This window comes from Oncorhynchus gorbuscha, linkage group LG23, assembly GCF_021184085.1.
Source record: "Oncorhynchus gorbuscha isolate QuinsamMale2020 ecotype Even-year linkage group LG23, OgorEven_v1.0, whole genome shotgun sequence".
In the NCBI taxonomy this organism is placed as follows: domain Eukaryota; kingdom Metazoa; phylum Chordata; class Actinopteri; order Salmoniformes; family Salmonidae; genus Oncorhynchus; species Oncorhynchus gorbuscha.
The window spans coordinates 55949258-55962234 of NC_060195.1; the positions used below are offsets into that span (position 1 = coordinate 55949258).

Sequence of the window (12977 nt, forward strand, 5' to 3'; positions counted from 1 at the left end):
ATTTTGAGTCTCAAAGCAAAGGGTCTGAATAGCTATGTAAATAAGGTATTTCTGTTTTTTAATTTTAAAAAATCCCGAAACCAGTTTTTGCTTTGTCATTATGGGGTATTGTGTGTAGCTTGATGATATATTTTATTCTTTTAATCAATTTTAGAATAAGGCTGTAACGTAACAAAATGTGGAAAAAGTGAAGGGGTCTGAATACTTTCCGAATGCACCGTATGTGCCTCCACACAAGAGTATCATTCATTACGCAATAGATGTGAAATACACTGTACAAAGATCCTGTGTTTGACTTCTTTGGTGTTTTCCTTTCTCTCTCTTGCAGTTTGAGGGCTGCTGTAAGGCCTATTCTCGCCTGGAGAATCTGAAGACCCACCTGCGATCTCACACCGGGGAAAAACCATATGTGTGTGACCACGAGGGATGCAACAAAGCCTTCTCCAACGCCTCGGACAGAGCCAAGCACCAGAATCGCACACACTCCAACGAGGTGCGCTCACGCGCACACACACTTCAATGAGATCCTACTGGGGCTGCCTCCCAAACACCACCCCATCCCCTTCATAGCGCAGTACTTTCAGGGCCCTGGTCTAACAACAGCGTACTATGCAGGCAATCGGGCACCATTTTGGATGCTGTCAAGCTCCCACACTGCACAGCACTGCAGCTCCATTCTGCCCTGCCAAGACTTCAGACAGACTCACTTATAAAGTCCATTAGATATTCTCTTAGACAGACATGCGTAGGATCAATACTCTTCTACCTTTTGTGACTTACCTTAAGGTCCTGGGCCAAAAGATTGTGGCATCAAGAAAATACAAAACTGACGTATGTATCTTCAATCGGTTGTCTGCTAGCCTTTTACATATTCAGGCTGAAATGAGATGTGTGGACCTTTTCTCATCACGCACGGGGATTGTTCTTGGACGTCTATACTTGCCTCATTAAACCCACGGCCGTGTGTGTGTGTTGTGTTCGTTTGTGTGTGTGTGTGTGTGCGTGCGTGTGTTCCTAAGTGTGTGTGTGTGTATGCAGGCGTGTGTGTGAGTAAATAATGATGTACGGAACTAATGAGCATGGCAGCCCCACAGTGCATTAGTGTGAATCAAGCGTAGGCATCCCTAATGGAGACCCAGACCACCTGCAGATCACCAATACAAAATGAACCCTGGATCCGTTCCAAGCCTCCTACTGGCCTATCCATCAGGGGATAGAGGAGAGAAGTGTAGGGGGAGAGCACAGCATCCCATGGATCCACACACACGCACGCACGCACACACACGCACACACACACACACACCAGTATAACTGTAACTTATTACTGGAAATCGCATAAATCTTAGTGATATTCTGTGGCTGTAAGCAGAACCAACAAGTCACTGGTCTTGCATCCATAATTTATACACTCTAATTGCGTGTTAACAACAACAGCTCGTCACAGCTAATCTGAGTAAGTAGGAGGGGATGGATATTCTAATTCCCAGGCATGTATTTGAATGTTATTAAATAGAATATGAACTGCATGATATTAATCTCACTCTGGATCCTGTGTGGCTCACTTGGTAAGAGTGTGGTGGTAACCACGCCAGGGTTGTCGGTTTGCTTCCCGCTGGGGCCACGTTTAAATGTATACACTCACTGTACTGTAAATCGCTTCGCATTAAATACACACTACCGTTCAAAAGTTTGGGTCCATTTAGAAATGTCCTTGTTTTTGAAAGAAAAAAACATTTTTCGGCCATTAAAATAACACCAAATTGATCAGAAATACAGTGTAGACATTGTTAATGTTGTAAATTACTATTGTAGCTGGAAACGGCAGATTCTTTTATGGAATATCTACATAGGCGTACAGAGGCCCATTATCAGCAACCATCACTCCTGTATTCCAATGGCACGTTGTGTGAGATAATCCAAGTTTATTATTTTAAAAGGCTAATTGATCATGAGAAAACCCTTTTGCAATTATGCTGAACAGCTGAAAGCTGTTATCCTGATTAAAGAAGCAGTAAAACTGGCCTTCTTTAGACTAGTTGAGTATCTGGAGCATCAGCATGATGCTGGCCTTCTAGGCAGAGTTCCTCTGTCCAGTGTCTGTTCTTTTTCCCATCTTAATCTTTTCTTTTTATTGGCCAGTCTGAGATATGGCTTTTTCTTTGTAAATCTGCATAGGCAAAAGGGGTTATCAATTAGCCTTTTAAAATGATAAACTTGGATTAGCTAACACAACGTGCCACTGGAACACAGGAGTGATGGTTGCTGATAATGGGCCTCTGTACGCCTTTGCAGATAAAACAAAAAATGCCATTTCTAGCAACAATTGTCATTTACAACATTAACAATGTCTATACTGTATTTCTGATCCATTTGATATTATTTTAAATGGACAAAAAATGTGCTTTTCTTTTATCCCATCGGAGTATAACCTTTCTAAATAAAGATGAAATAAATACACTTGTATCCACAGAAACCCTACGTGTGTAAAGTCCCCGGCTGTACGAAGCGCTACACGGACCCCAGCTCTCTCAGGAAGCACGTGAAGACAGTCCACGGACCAGAGGCCCACGTCACCAAGAAACAGCGCAGCGACCTGCCGCCCAGCAGACCCGTTCCACCCAAAGAGAATGGAGAGAACGAGACAGGCCGGGGCACGGAGGAGAAGATGGACAGCACCTCGAGAGGCATGGAGGACTACCTGCAGGTCAAGTCTATCAAGACGGAGAAGTCTGTGGTAAGAGATCATCTGGTGAAAGAGAGATCATTTGGAGTAGAAGTGGAAATACAATTCGGCAAACACAGACCGTTTTTAGGTTACCGTACGGTTATGTGTGCCCGCCCAATCTATGGTTTAGCCACTTTATAGATTTGTGCAATCAGATAAGGGGCGGCAGATAGCCTAGTGGTTAGAGCATTGGGCCAGTAACCGAGAGGTTGCTAGATTGAATCCCCGAGCTGACAAGGTAGAAATCTGTCGATTCTGTCCCTGAACACGGCAGTTAACCCACTGTTCCTGGGCTGTCATTGTAAATAAGAATTTGTTCTTAACTGACTTGCCTGGTTAAATACAAATAATGCCCTTCTACTTTCTCACTCAGAGCCCCTACTAACAATGGCATGCAAATCCTACCTAACAAACTTGTATCCTTCCTATCTAACACTCTCTGCACGTTTCCTTTCCATTTCTCTTCTCTTTGAAACTTTCCTTAAGGACAGACCTTACTAAGGTGAGCACAGCTTCAGTTTGAGCTTCAGTTCATTACAGAATATCTTTCATAATATCTCCCTTCATTTCATCATCATGTTCTGCTGCTGTATGACAAGCCATAGCCAGTAAGGAACACAGTCCAAACATGTGTATAATAGTTATTACAGAATCTGAAGTCCTCATTACTGTACACCATAAAGAGGGACTGGGGAGCCCCACAACCCAGAGAGCCACAGATTCATAGCCCCGTGTGCTGGCCTAGCATGTACTCAAGCATCCTTTCATCTCCCCCATTTCTAATTCACAGACAGTCTAAAGAGCGCTGTAATCTGTAGCCACCCCAACCAACACTCGTTATTTACAATTAAAGTTGTGGAGAAAAGAACTTGCATGATTCACTGTACATCTCCTTATGTTGTTCTGTTATCACTGTTCTACTTCCTCTTCGTTAGATGGCGATCCCTTTCCTTTTTAGATATAAACATGCTCTCTCTCTCTCGCTCTCTCTCTCTCTCTCTCTCTCTAGATGTATCAGTCCAGCCCTGGTGGTCAGTCGTCATGTAGCAGCGAGCCGTCGCCACTTGGCAGTTCCACCAACCATGACAGTGGAGTAGAGATGGCCCTCCACAGCGGCGGGGGCAGCATGGGGGACCTGACTGGACTGGACGACCCCTCGGGGCCCCTCATGGACTCCTCCTTCTCTGGCCTCTCGTCTGGGACAGCAGGGGTCGGGGTGGGCCTCCACCTACGTCAACACCTAGGCCTCAGCCACATCCACGGACTAGAACACCTGAAGAAGGAGAAACTGAAGACGGCGAGGGACTCCTGCCAGTGGGCCAATCATCATCCAGCTCCTCCAGTCCAGAACACCAAGCTACCGCCCATACCAGCAAGCGGTGAGTAAACATAAAAAGAAAGAAGTAACCAGTGTTTTCATAATTATCCTTTTTGAGTATTCAGTACATTCATAAATCTATTCAGGCTACATTCCTCCTGTGTGAAATCAATTCTTCTTCGCTTCAGGGTCCCTTTTGGAGAGTGGAAATATGTGTGGCGGGCCTGGATCGTTCAGCCTCAGTGAGCTGTGTTCCAGTAAGGTGACTATCCTGAACCAGCTGGACCATCTGATGGAGCGCAGGGACAGCACCACCAGCACCATCTCCTCTGCCTACATCAGCCGCCGCTCCTCTGGCATCTCCCCCTGCTACTCCAGCCGCCGCTCCAGCGACGCCTCCGCATTCAGTGGCCACCGCCACCACAACATCAGCTCCACCGGCTCCTACGACCCCATCTCTGCAGACCTGTCCCGCCGCTCCAGCGACGCCAGCCAGTGTGGGGGTGGTGGAGGAGGGGGACGGCTGCCCAGTCACCTCAGCCTCACCCCCGCCCAGCACTACCACCTCAAGGCGAAATATGCGGCGGCTACAGGCGGAGCCCCACCCACACCTTTACCCAACATGGAGAGGATGAGCCTCAAGACCTGCTTGGCCCTCTACAGGGACGCTTCCCAGGGAGACTCGTCGTCTTGTTACTCCTCCTTCGACCCCGTTGTCCCCAGTGGGGTTCCCAGGCGCTGCAGCGGCGATATGGGAAACTGTAACGGCCGCAGCATGATGCCCCACGAAGCTCCGTCCAACATTCCCCGTCGGGCTAGCGACCCCGTCCCCCGGCGGCCGTCCCTGGACCCGCTGTCCCCGCTGTCCCATCAGCCTCAGGTGCAGCACTACAACAGCACGGGCAACATGCAGAACCTCCACCCACACGCCTCCCTGCCGAACCAGGCCCTGTCTGCAGCCGAGCGGCGCCACCTGGCGCTCCAGAGCCACCAGCCGCGCTCCGACGACAGCCTGCAGCGATACCCCTACTGCCCCCGGCCGCCCAGCATCTCTGAGAACGTGGCCATGGTGACCATGGCCGGCGACATGAGCGGTAGACGCAACAGCAGTGAGGAGGAGATGATGGTACTTCCGGATGACGTCGTTCACTACATCACCGCTCAGGGCGGAGCTGGTGAGTCAGACTGTGCCAACGGGTACAACCGACAAGCACAATGTGGTTTCCATGGAGACACAATAAACCCTAACCCTCAGCAACAACAGCAGTTTTACCACCAGGGAAGGATGGCTGTGGTGGACACCAATATGAGTATGAACCCTTCGTCTGCACCACAAACCAAGCGCCTCTCCTGTGCCCTAAGCCCAGGCCATCCGAAGCAGTCTTTCCCCTCCTCACTCAGTAAGACGAGCACCATGCCGGTACAGTGGAATGAGGTCAGCTCAGGGACTGTGGAAGCTCTTCACAACCCAACCCAACATCTGCCGTTTGGTCGAAGCAACTCAAACCTCGCCATGGTCCAACAGAAACAGAACGTTGTCTCGTTCCAGAAGCAGAATCTTAATTCCAACCAACACATTGCACAGATTAACCACAACCTGGCTCATGCAGCCCAGCAGGGGAGATACATACAGCAGCAGAAGACAGACTCCAGGCTGGGCTGTGTCCAGCAACAGAGCCTACAGCAACAGCAGCCCGCTAACGCTAACCTCAATGAACGAGTGAGACTCGAGTATGGGTTTAACCAGGGTCTCGGTCCTATTGATGCTAACGCTAACGCTAACCAGCGGTCCTCCTGTAGTAGTATGGCAGTTGGTGGCACAGTGCACAGTGTAGACACGCAGAACAGCCGACTGAGGACGCAGCCAGGGGGGAGTCAATCGTCTCAAGTCACATTTAAGGATAGCGGTGTGAATTCTTCGCGGATGATCTCACATCAACAGAAATATAATATAGCGTCCCAGGTTCAGCATCCTATACAGAATGGAGGCCAAATACTCATCCAGCCAAGACCGCCCACAGAACATAAGTCTCTAAGCAGACAGCATTCAGGGTCAATGACAATCCAGCGACAAAACTCAATTGGCAATCACTGCAGCAATGGCAACAACACAGACAACAATGTTATGTCCTACACAGGACAGATACACGTGTTTGAGCCAAACGGGAACGTCAACATGCAGATGATGACATCACCAGTAGTGGATGTTCTTCAATGTCCCTCAGACAGCACTGAGACCTCCATGACCTCACCGGGAGTAAACAACCAGGTCTCCAGTACGGTGGACTCGTCCAATGGGACAGGGGCAGAGGATCCCCAGATTGACTTTGACACCATGCTGGATGACGGGGACCACTCCAGCCTGATGTCAGGCACCATCAGCCCCAGTATCCTCCAGAGTCTGTCCCAGACCTCCTCCAGACTCACCACCCCCCGGAACTCTGTCACCCTGCCCTCCCTGCCCCTCCCTGCAGGGGGCAGCAACATGGCCATCGGCGATATGAGCTCCCTGCTCACCGCGCTTGCAGAAGAGAACAAGTTCCTCAGCATGATGTCATAAGGATGATCCCAAATATGCTGCAGGCAGACACAGGTAAAGCACACGGTACCTACCTTGGTGTATTTGGCCCAGGACGTGTGTTAAAAGAAGTGACCTATTGTAACCCAAGCTCTAAGAACGATAGTTTATCTGCCACCAAGAGTTTAAACTGGCTGTGTGAATGACACGAGGGGAACCTACTAGTTAACATTGTTGCAGAGGTCCTCCTGACCATGTGATTGAACACTAAGCACCTCATTGGAGAACTTTGACGACCACCAGAGACTAAGGAACCCATGAGATTCTGAAGACTTCATGCTGAAACACCACTATGTTTGTGTTACTTATTGTATGATCCTGTACAGTATCATTATGGAGCTAATATGGCGATTTCATGTCTATTGAGAAGCCATATTTTGCCTTAGATGAGTAAGTAAGTACAATGTAATCCACAGCACAATTCTGTTAATGTTGTACATGAGATAGTGTACAGTTCTGCAGTAAAACAAGTTTACCAAGTGCCTGGCTATGCCGCAGAATATGCATATGACACAGATCGCATTGAAGTGCAACCAGATACCGATTTGGGGATTTTTCTATCATTTAGTTATTTAAAGACACACATATATGTCAATTGTGTAAATGACTTGATCTAAAAAAAGAAAAAACGATTTGATTCTTTCTCTCAGATCTTATCTGAAACTCATTCATCTGTGCAGATGAGATTTTTTTGTCTTCTTCTGTCAGTGAAGTTGCAGCAACAAAAGAATCTGGGAGAAAAATGATTCAATCATTCAATAGAGTCTATTTAGTCATGTCAGGTCTACTTCCACACAGGGTCTTCGATATGAGCCGTCGTCTTGTTTGTCTGCCGCGTTGAGTTGGGACTATTGAGATGAACAGTGACGTCTCAGTGTTGGGGACAAGTTGTGGCTGGAATTAAGCAACCATTTCTGAAGAATATGCAAACGCTTGATATGATACATATTCTGGGGGTGACAACGTTGCTATTAACTCTTGGTGATGAATTAGGAAAAATCTAAACGGGAAAGAGAATCCTCCTTTTCGGTGTCAAATGACTTTTTCTCCAGTGACGCCCTTGATGACGACGAGGATACTAAGATATCATAGTGTATTAGGAATCTACGTTTTTTGTTTGTAAACTGCCATGCAACTCTGTTGTGTTGGATATGTATATATCTTTTGTACATTTTTATGAAATACAATATTGTTTTCTTGTGTTTTTTTACCCTAATTGCTGTCTGGTGAGTTATTTCAAACCGTGGGTGTTTTTTCTCATGGAATATGACATGTTTGAAATTAGGTTGCGTTGTTTTAGGTCTCCAATATACAATACCAAGCCGATTTGAATTCAATTGGCCTATAAAATATAGAAAGAAAAGTCCCATGTACAGAAATCACCCCCACAATATAAATGGTACGTTGTTATATTTCCCACTCCTTGGTTCAAAACGGAACATAGAGACAGTAGACACAATAGACAGTAGCCAGTACATCAGAGAGTTGAACTGTTCTTTGAAAACCTCTCCTTTAATCTTAGAAGTATATGAGTGTTGATTGCTTAAATCATTCAGGAGGAAAACGTTCTTCTTTTGAAGCCACACAAGTTCTCTCTCTCTCTCCTTTGCTGCCAACAAAGCATTTTTCCTCCCACATTGAATCCTATCATATCAGACATTTCTAAGACTATCTTTCAAGGTAATTATGGAGGCTTTGAAATAGGTTCTTCTGACCCCGTCTTGCCCCCCGCTTGTAATGTTGTCCTGGACACAATGCTAGTTTCACTCCAGAAGCTGATGAGAAAGGGCACACTTGTAAAACCGCAAAGTGCATACAGAGCAGTTGCTAACGTTAACCTGTGTGTCATCCAACAGGGACAGATTGGCCCAAAGGAAATGGCTGTTGAAACCACATAAAACACACACACCAGTTAGAGAGAGAGAGAGAGAGTGAGCGAGGGAGAGAGAGAGAGAGAGAGAGAGAGAGAGAGAGAGAGAGAGAGAGAGAGAGAGAGAGAGAGAGAGAGAGAGAGAGAGAGAGAGAGAGAGAGCAAGGGAGAGAGAGAGAGAGAGAGAGAGAGAGAGAGAGAGAGAGAGAGAGAGAGAGAGAGAGAGCAAGAGAGAGAGAGAGAGAGAGAGAGAGAGAGAGAGAGAGAGAGAGAGAGAGAGAGAGAGAGAGAGAGAGAGAGTGAGCAAGGGAGAGAGTGAGCGAGGGAGAGAGAGGTCCAGGGAGGGACAAAGCGTCAAGCAATACTGTTAGCGCTGAGGAAAAAATGATTTTATTCTGACAGGGAATTCAGCCGAGAATACGTTTGATCTGAGGTTTTTGAGAGCTTTTGCCACTGGAATTCCTTATTCTCTCAGAGAATTGAAAGAGAGAAAATAGCCCGAGGATATGAAATCGTATCAGTAAAGGGGTTAGTGAGACTCAAGTCATAAATTAGCAACATCTCAATTTATTGGCACTGTAGATCCAATAGGGTGATAATAGGCAGATGTACTGACTTGTGTAGCATGTATAGACTACAAACACATTAGGCAGACATTGAGGAGGTCCTTAAAAATCTGGAAATGTTTTAAAAGAACCCAGGTTTATTACAGGAGACACCAGCCTTAACCTCAACCTTATCAACCCTAACCCTAGCTTCATGTCCACATCCAGGTTCAACCCTAACCCTAGCTTCATGTCCACATCCAGGTTCAACCCTAACCTTAGCTTCATGTCCACATCCCGGTTCAACCCTAACCCTAGCTTCATGTCCACATCCCGGTTCAACCCTAACCCTAGCTTCATGTCCACATCCAGGTTCAACCCTAACCCTAGCTTCATGTCCACATCCCAGTTCAACCCTAACCCTAGCTTCATGTCCACATCCCAGTTCAACCCTAACCCTAGCTTCATGTCCACATCCAGGTTCAACCCTAACCTTAGCTTCATGTCCACATCCCGGTTCAACCCTAACCCTAGCTTCATGTCCACATCCCGGTTCAACCCTAACCCTAGCTTCATGTCCACATCCAGGTTCAACCCTAACCCTAGCTTCATGTCCACATCCCAGTTCAACCCTAACCCTAGCTTCATGTCCACATCCCAGTTCAACCCTAACCCTAGCTTCATGTCCACATCTCGGTTCAACCCTAACCCTAGCTTCATGTCCACATCCCAGTTCAACCCTAATCCTAGCTTCATGTCCACATCCGGTTCAACCCTAACCTTAGCTTCATGTCCACATCAGTTCAACCCTAATCCTAGCTTCATGTCCACATCCCGGTTCAACCCTAACCTTAGCTTCATGTCCACATCTCAGTTCAACCCTAACCTTAGCTTCATGTCCACATCTCGGTTCAACCCTAACTTCATGTCCACATCTCGGTTCAACCCTAACTTCATGTCCACATCTCGGTTCAACCCTAACCCTAGCTTCATGTCCACATCTCGGTTCAACCCTAACTTCATGTCCACATCTCGGTTCAACCCTAACTTCATGTCCACATCTCGGTTCAACCCTAGCTTCATGTCCACATCTCGGTTCAACCCTAGCTTCATGTCCACATCTCGGTTCAACCCTAACCCTAGCTTCATGTCCACATCTCGGTTCAACCCTAACTTCATGTCCACATCTCGGTTCAACCCTAACCCTAGCGTCATGTCCACATCTCGGTTCAACCCTTTGTCATCACAGGGCCCTCAAAGGAAAGCATGCCCCTCTAAACCCTGCAGTAAAGCAGACTTATCTGTTGGTAACGGTATCCAGAGGGTGTCGGGGCTACGGTACCATCACCTGACCAACCTGGTGACTCTGGAACTGAGAGGAAACAAACTGGAGACCACCGACGGGATATACCTACCCAACCTCCGACGCCTCTACCTGGTAACCTTTAACCTCTCCCCATAACCTCCACCTACCCAACCTGCGATGCCTCTACCTGGTAACCTTTAACCTCTCCCCATAACCTCCACCTACCCAACCTCCGACGCCTCTACCTGGTAACCTTTAACCTCTCCCCATAACCTCCACCTACCCAACCTCCGACGCCTCTACCTGGTAACCTTTAACCTCTCCCCATAACCTCCACCTACCCAACCTGCGAAGCCTCTACCTGGTAACCTTTAACCTCTCCCCATAACCTCCACCTACCCAACCTCCGACGCCTCTACCTGGTAACCTTTAACCTCTCCCCATAACCTCCACCTACCCAACCTCCGACGCCTCTACCTGGTAACCTTTAACCTCTCCCCATAACCTCCACCTACACAACCTCCGATGCCTCTACCTATAACCTTTAACCTCTCCCCATAACCTTCACCTACCCAACCTCCGATGCCTCTACCTATAACCTTTAACCTCTCCCCATAACCTCCACCTACCCAACCTCCGACTCCTCTACCTGGTAACCTTTAACCTCTCCCCATAACCTCCACCTACCCAACCTCCGACGCCTCTACCTGGTAACCTTTAACCTCTCCCCATAACCTCCACATACCCAACCTCCGACGCCTCTACCTGGTAACCTTTAACCTCTCCCCATTATCTCCACCTACCCAACCTCCGATGCCTCTACCTATAACCTTTAACCTCTCCCCATAACCTTCACCTACCCAACCTCCGACTCCTCTACCTGGTAACCTTTAACCTCTCCCCATAACCTCCACATACCCAACCTCCGACGCCTCTACCTGGTAACCTTTAACCTCTCCCCATAACCTCCACCTACCCAACCTGCGATGCCTCTACCTGGTAACCGTTAACCTCTCCCCATAACCTCCACCTACCCAACCTGCGATGCCTCTACCTATAACCTTTAACCTCTCCCCATAAACTCCACCTACCCAACCTCCGACGCCTCTACCTGGTAACATTTAACCTCTCACCATAACCTCAACTCATCCAGAACGCCGCAGCCCGTCTGGTGTTCAACCTTCCCAAGTTCTCTCACGTCACCCCGCTCCTCCGTTCTCTCCACTGGCTTCCAGTTGAAGCTCGCATCCGCTACAAGACCATGGTGCTTGCCTACGGAGCTGTGAGGGGAACGGCACCTCAGTACCTCCAGGCTCTGATCAGGCCCTACACCCAAACAAGGGCACTGCGTTCATCCACCTCTGGCCTGCTCGCCTCCCTACCACTGAGGAAGTACAGCTCCCGCTCAGCCCAGTCAAAACTGTTCGCTGCTCTGGCCCCCCAATGGTGGAACAAACTCCCTCACGACGCCAGGACAGCAGAGTCAATCACCACCTTCCGGAGACACCTGAAACCCCACCTCTTTAAGGAATACCTAGGATAGGTTAAGTAATCCCTCTCACCCCACCCCCCCCCTAAGTTTTAGATGCACTATTGTTAAGTGACTGTCCCACTGGATGTCATAAGGTGAATGCACCAATTTGTAAGTCGCTCTGGATAAGAGCGTCTGCTAAATGACTTAAATGTAAATGTAAATGAATTAAAAGGGCTTTCGAGGTATGCATTTTACAGCATGTCCTGCATTCTTCAGTCCCCAAGGGGAGAGGAATGTGATTTACAGGGTCTCTGTATGAGTGACAAGGTATTCAGGACACACACACACACGACTCTACAGCTGCCCATAGACATCAGCCACAGACAGTCTGGCACACGGCACAGCAGAGGGAGGGGGGGGGGGGGCAGCTGCATGTCGACAAACACTGGCACTGGTCTGGGCTGGTCTCCATCGCTGCTGACCACTGGACCAGGAACAACTCAAATGATACATTGGCAACATCCACAGGCTGATGAAAGGGTAACCCGAGATACACCATCTCCATCCAGTCAAACCTGTGTGACATGGGACTAGTGCTGGAGCAGTGTACTGAGCCACAGGCCCATAAGAGGACCACAGTACTAATGATGTTCTAATATAACATTGCTGTCCTCTGGAACAGGCCCTTCACTGATTGGATGAGCAATGAGAGCAGGGCAAAGAGCTGCAAGTGCCATGCTGTAAAATCAATCAATTGGCCAAGCAGGCAGATCCAGGCTGGCTGGTTTACAGGGAGCAGGCAGGCCCCCCCTAATTACCACACAGGGTTAAGTCCTTACATCGCTCAGCATGAGGTCTAAAACAACCACCTTTGGGTCATTGATTAGAACAACAATGACCCAAAGGTGGTTGAATAAGATTATTCAACCAAATTAAACAGTGCAAAATATTATGTACAGTATGTAATGATTTGTCAATTTAACCTCAGTAAAATGGTGCTGTGACAGTTCCCTAAACCATCCCTGCCTGATAAAAATTCTGAACACCTAGTTTGTCTTCTGCAGCACCCCAGACCTTCATCAGAGAAGGCTTTCATCCTCTGTCCCCTAGTCAGAACATCACCATCCACTCTGGTGCATCAGATCAGCCTCAACACACACA

The 12977-nt window shown here is 48.0% G+C and overlaps 1 protein-coding gene across 3 annotated transcripts in view; it reads left to right on the top strand.

Moving 5' to 3' along the window:
- LOC124011435 (zinc finger protein GLI2-like) overlaps positions 1–7831 on the top strand; it is a 95064-nt gene extending 87233 nt beyond the window's left edge. For all 3 annotated transcript variants that reach the window (XM_046324803.1, XM_046324802.1, XM_046324804.1), the window contains 4 exons: positions 329–493; positions 2471–2734; positions 3735–4104; positions 4232–7831. In XM_046324803.1, coding sequence (XP_046180759.1) covers positions 329–493; positions 2471–2734; positions 3735–4104; positions 4232–6603 — 3171 coding nt within the window. In that variant the 3' untranslated portion in view covers positions 6604–7831. The remainder of the gene's footprint in view (positions 1–328; positions 494–2470; positions 2735–3734; positions 4105–4231) is intronic.
- Positions 7832–12977: the final 5146 nt, after the last annotated feature.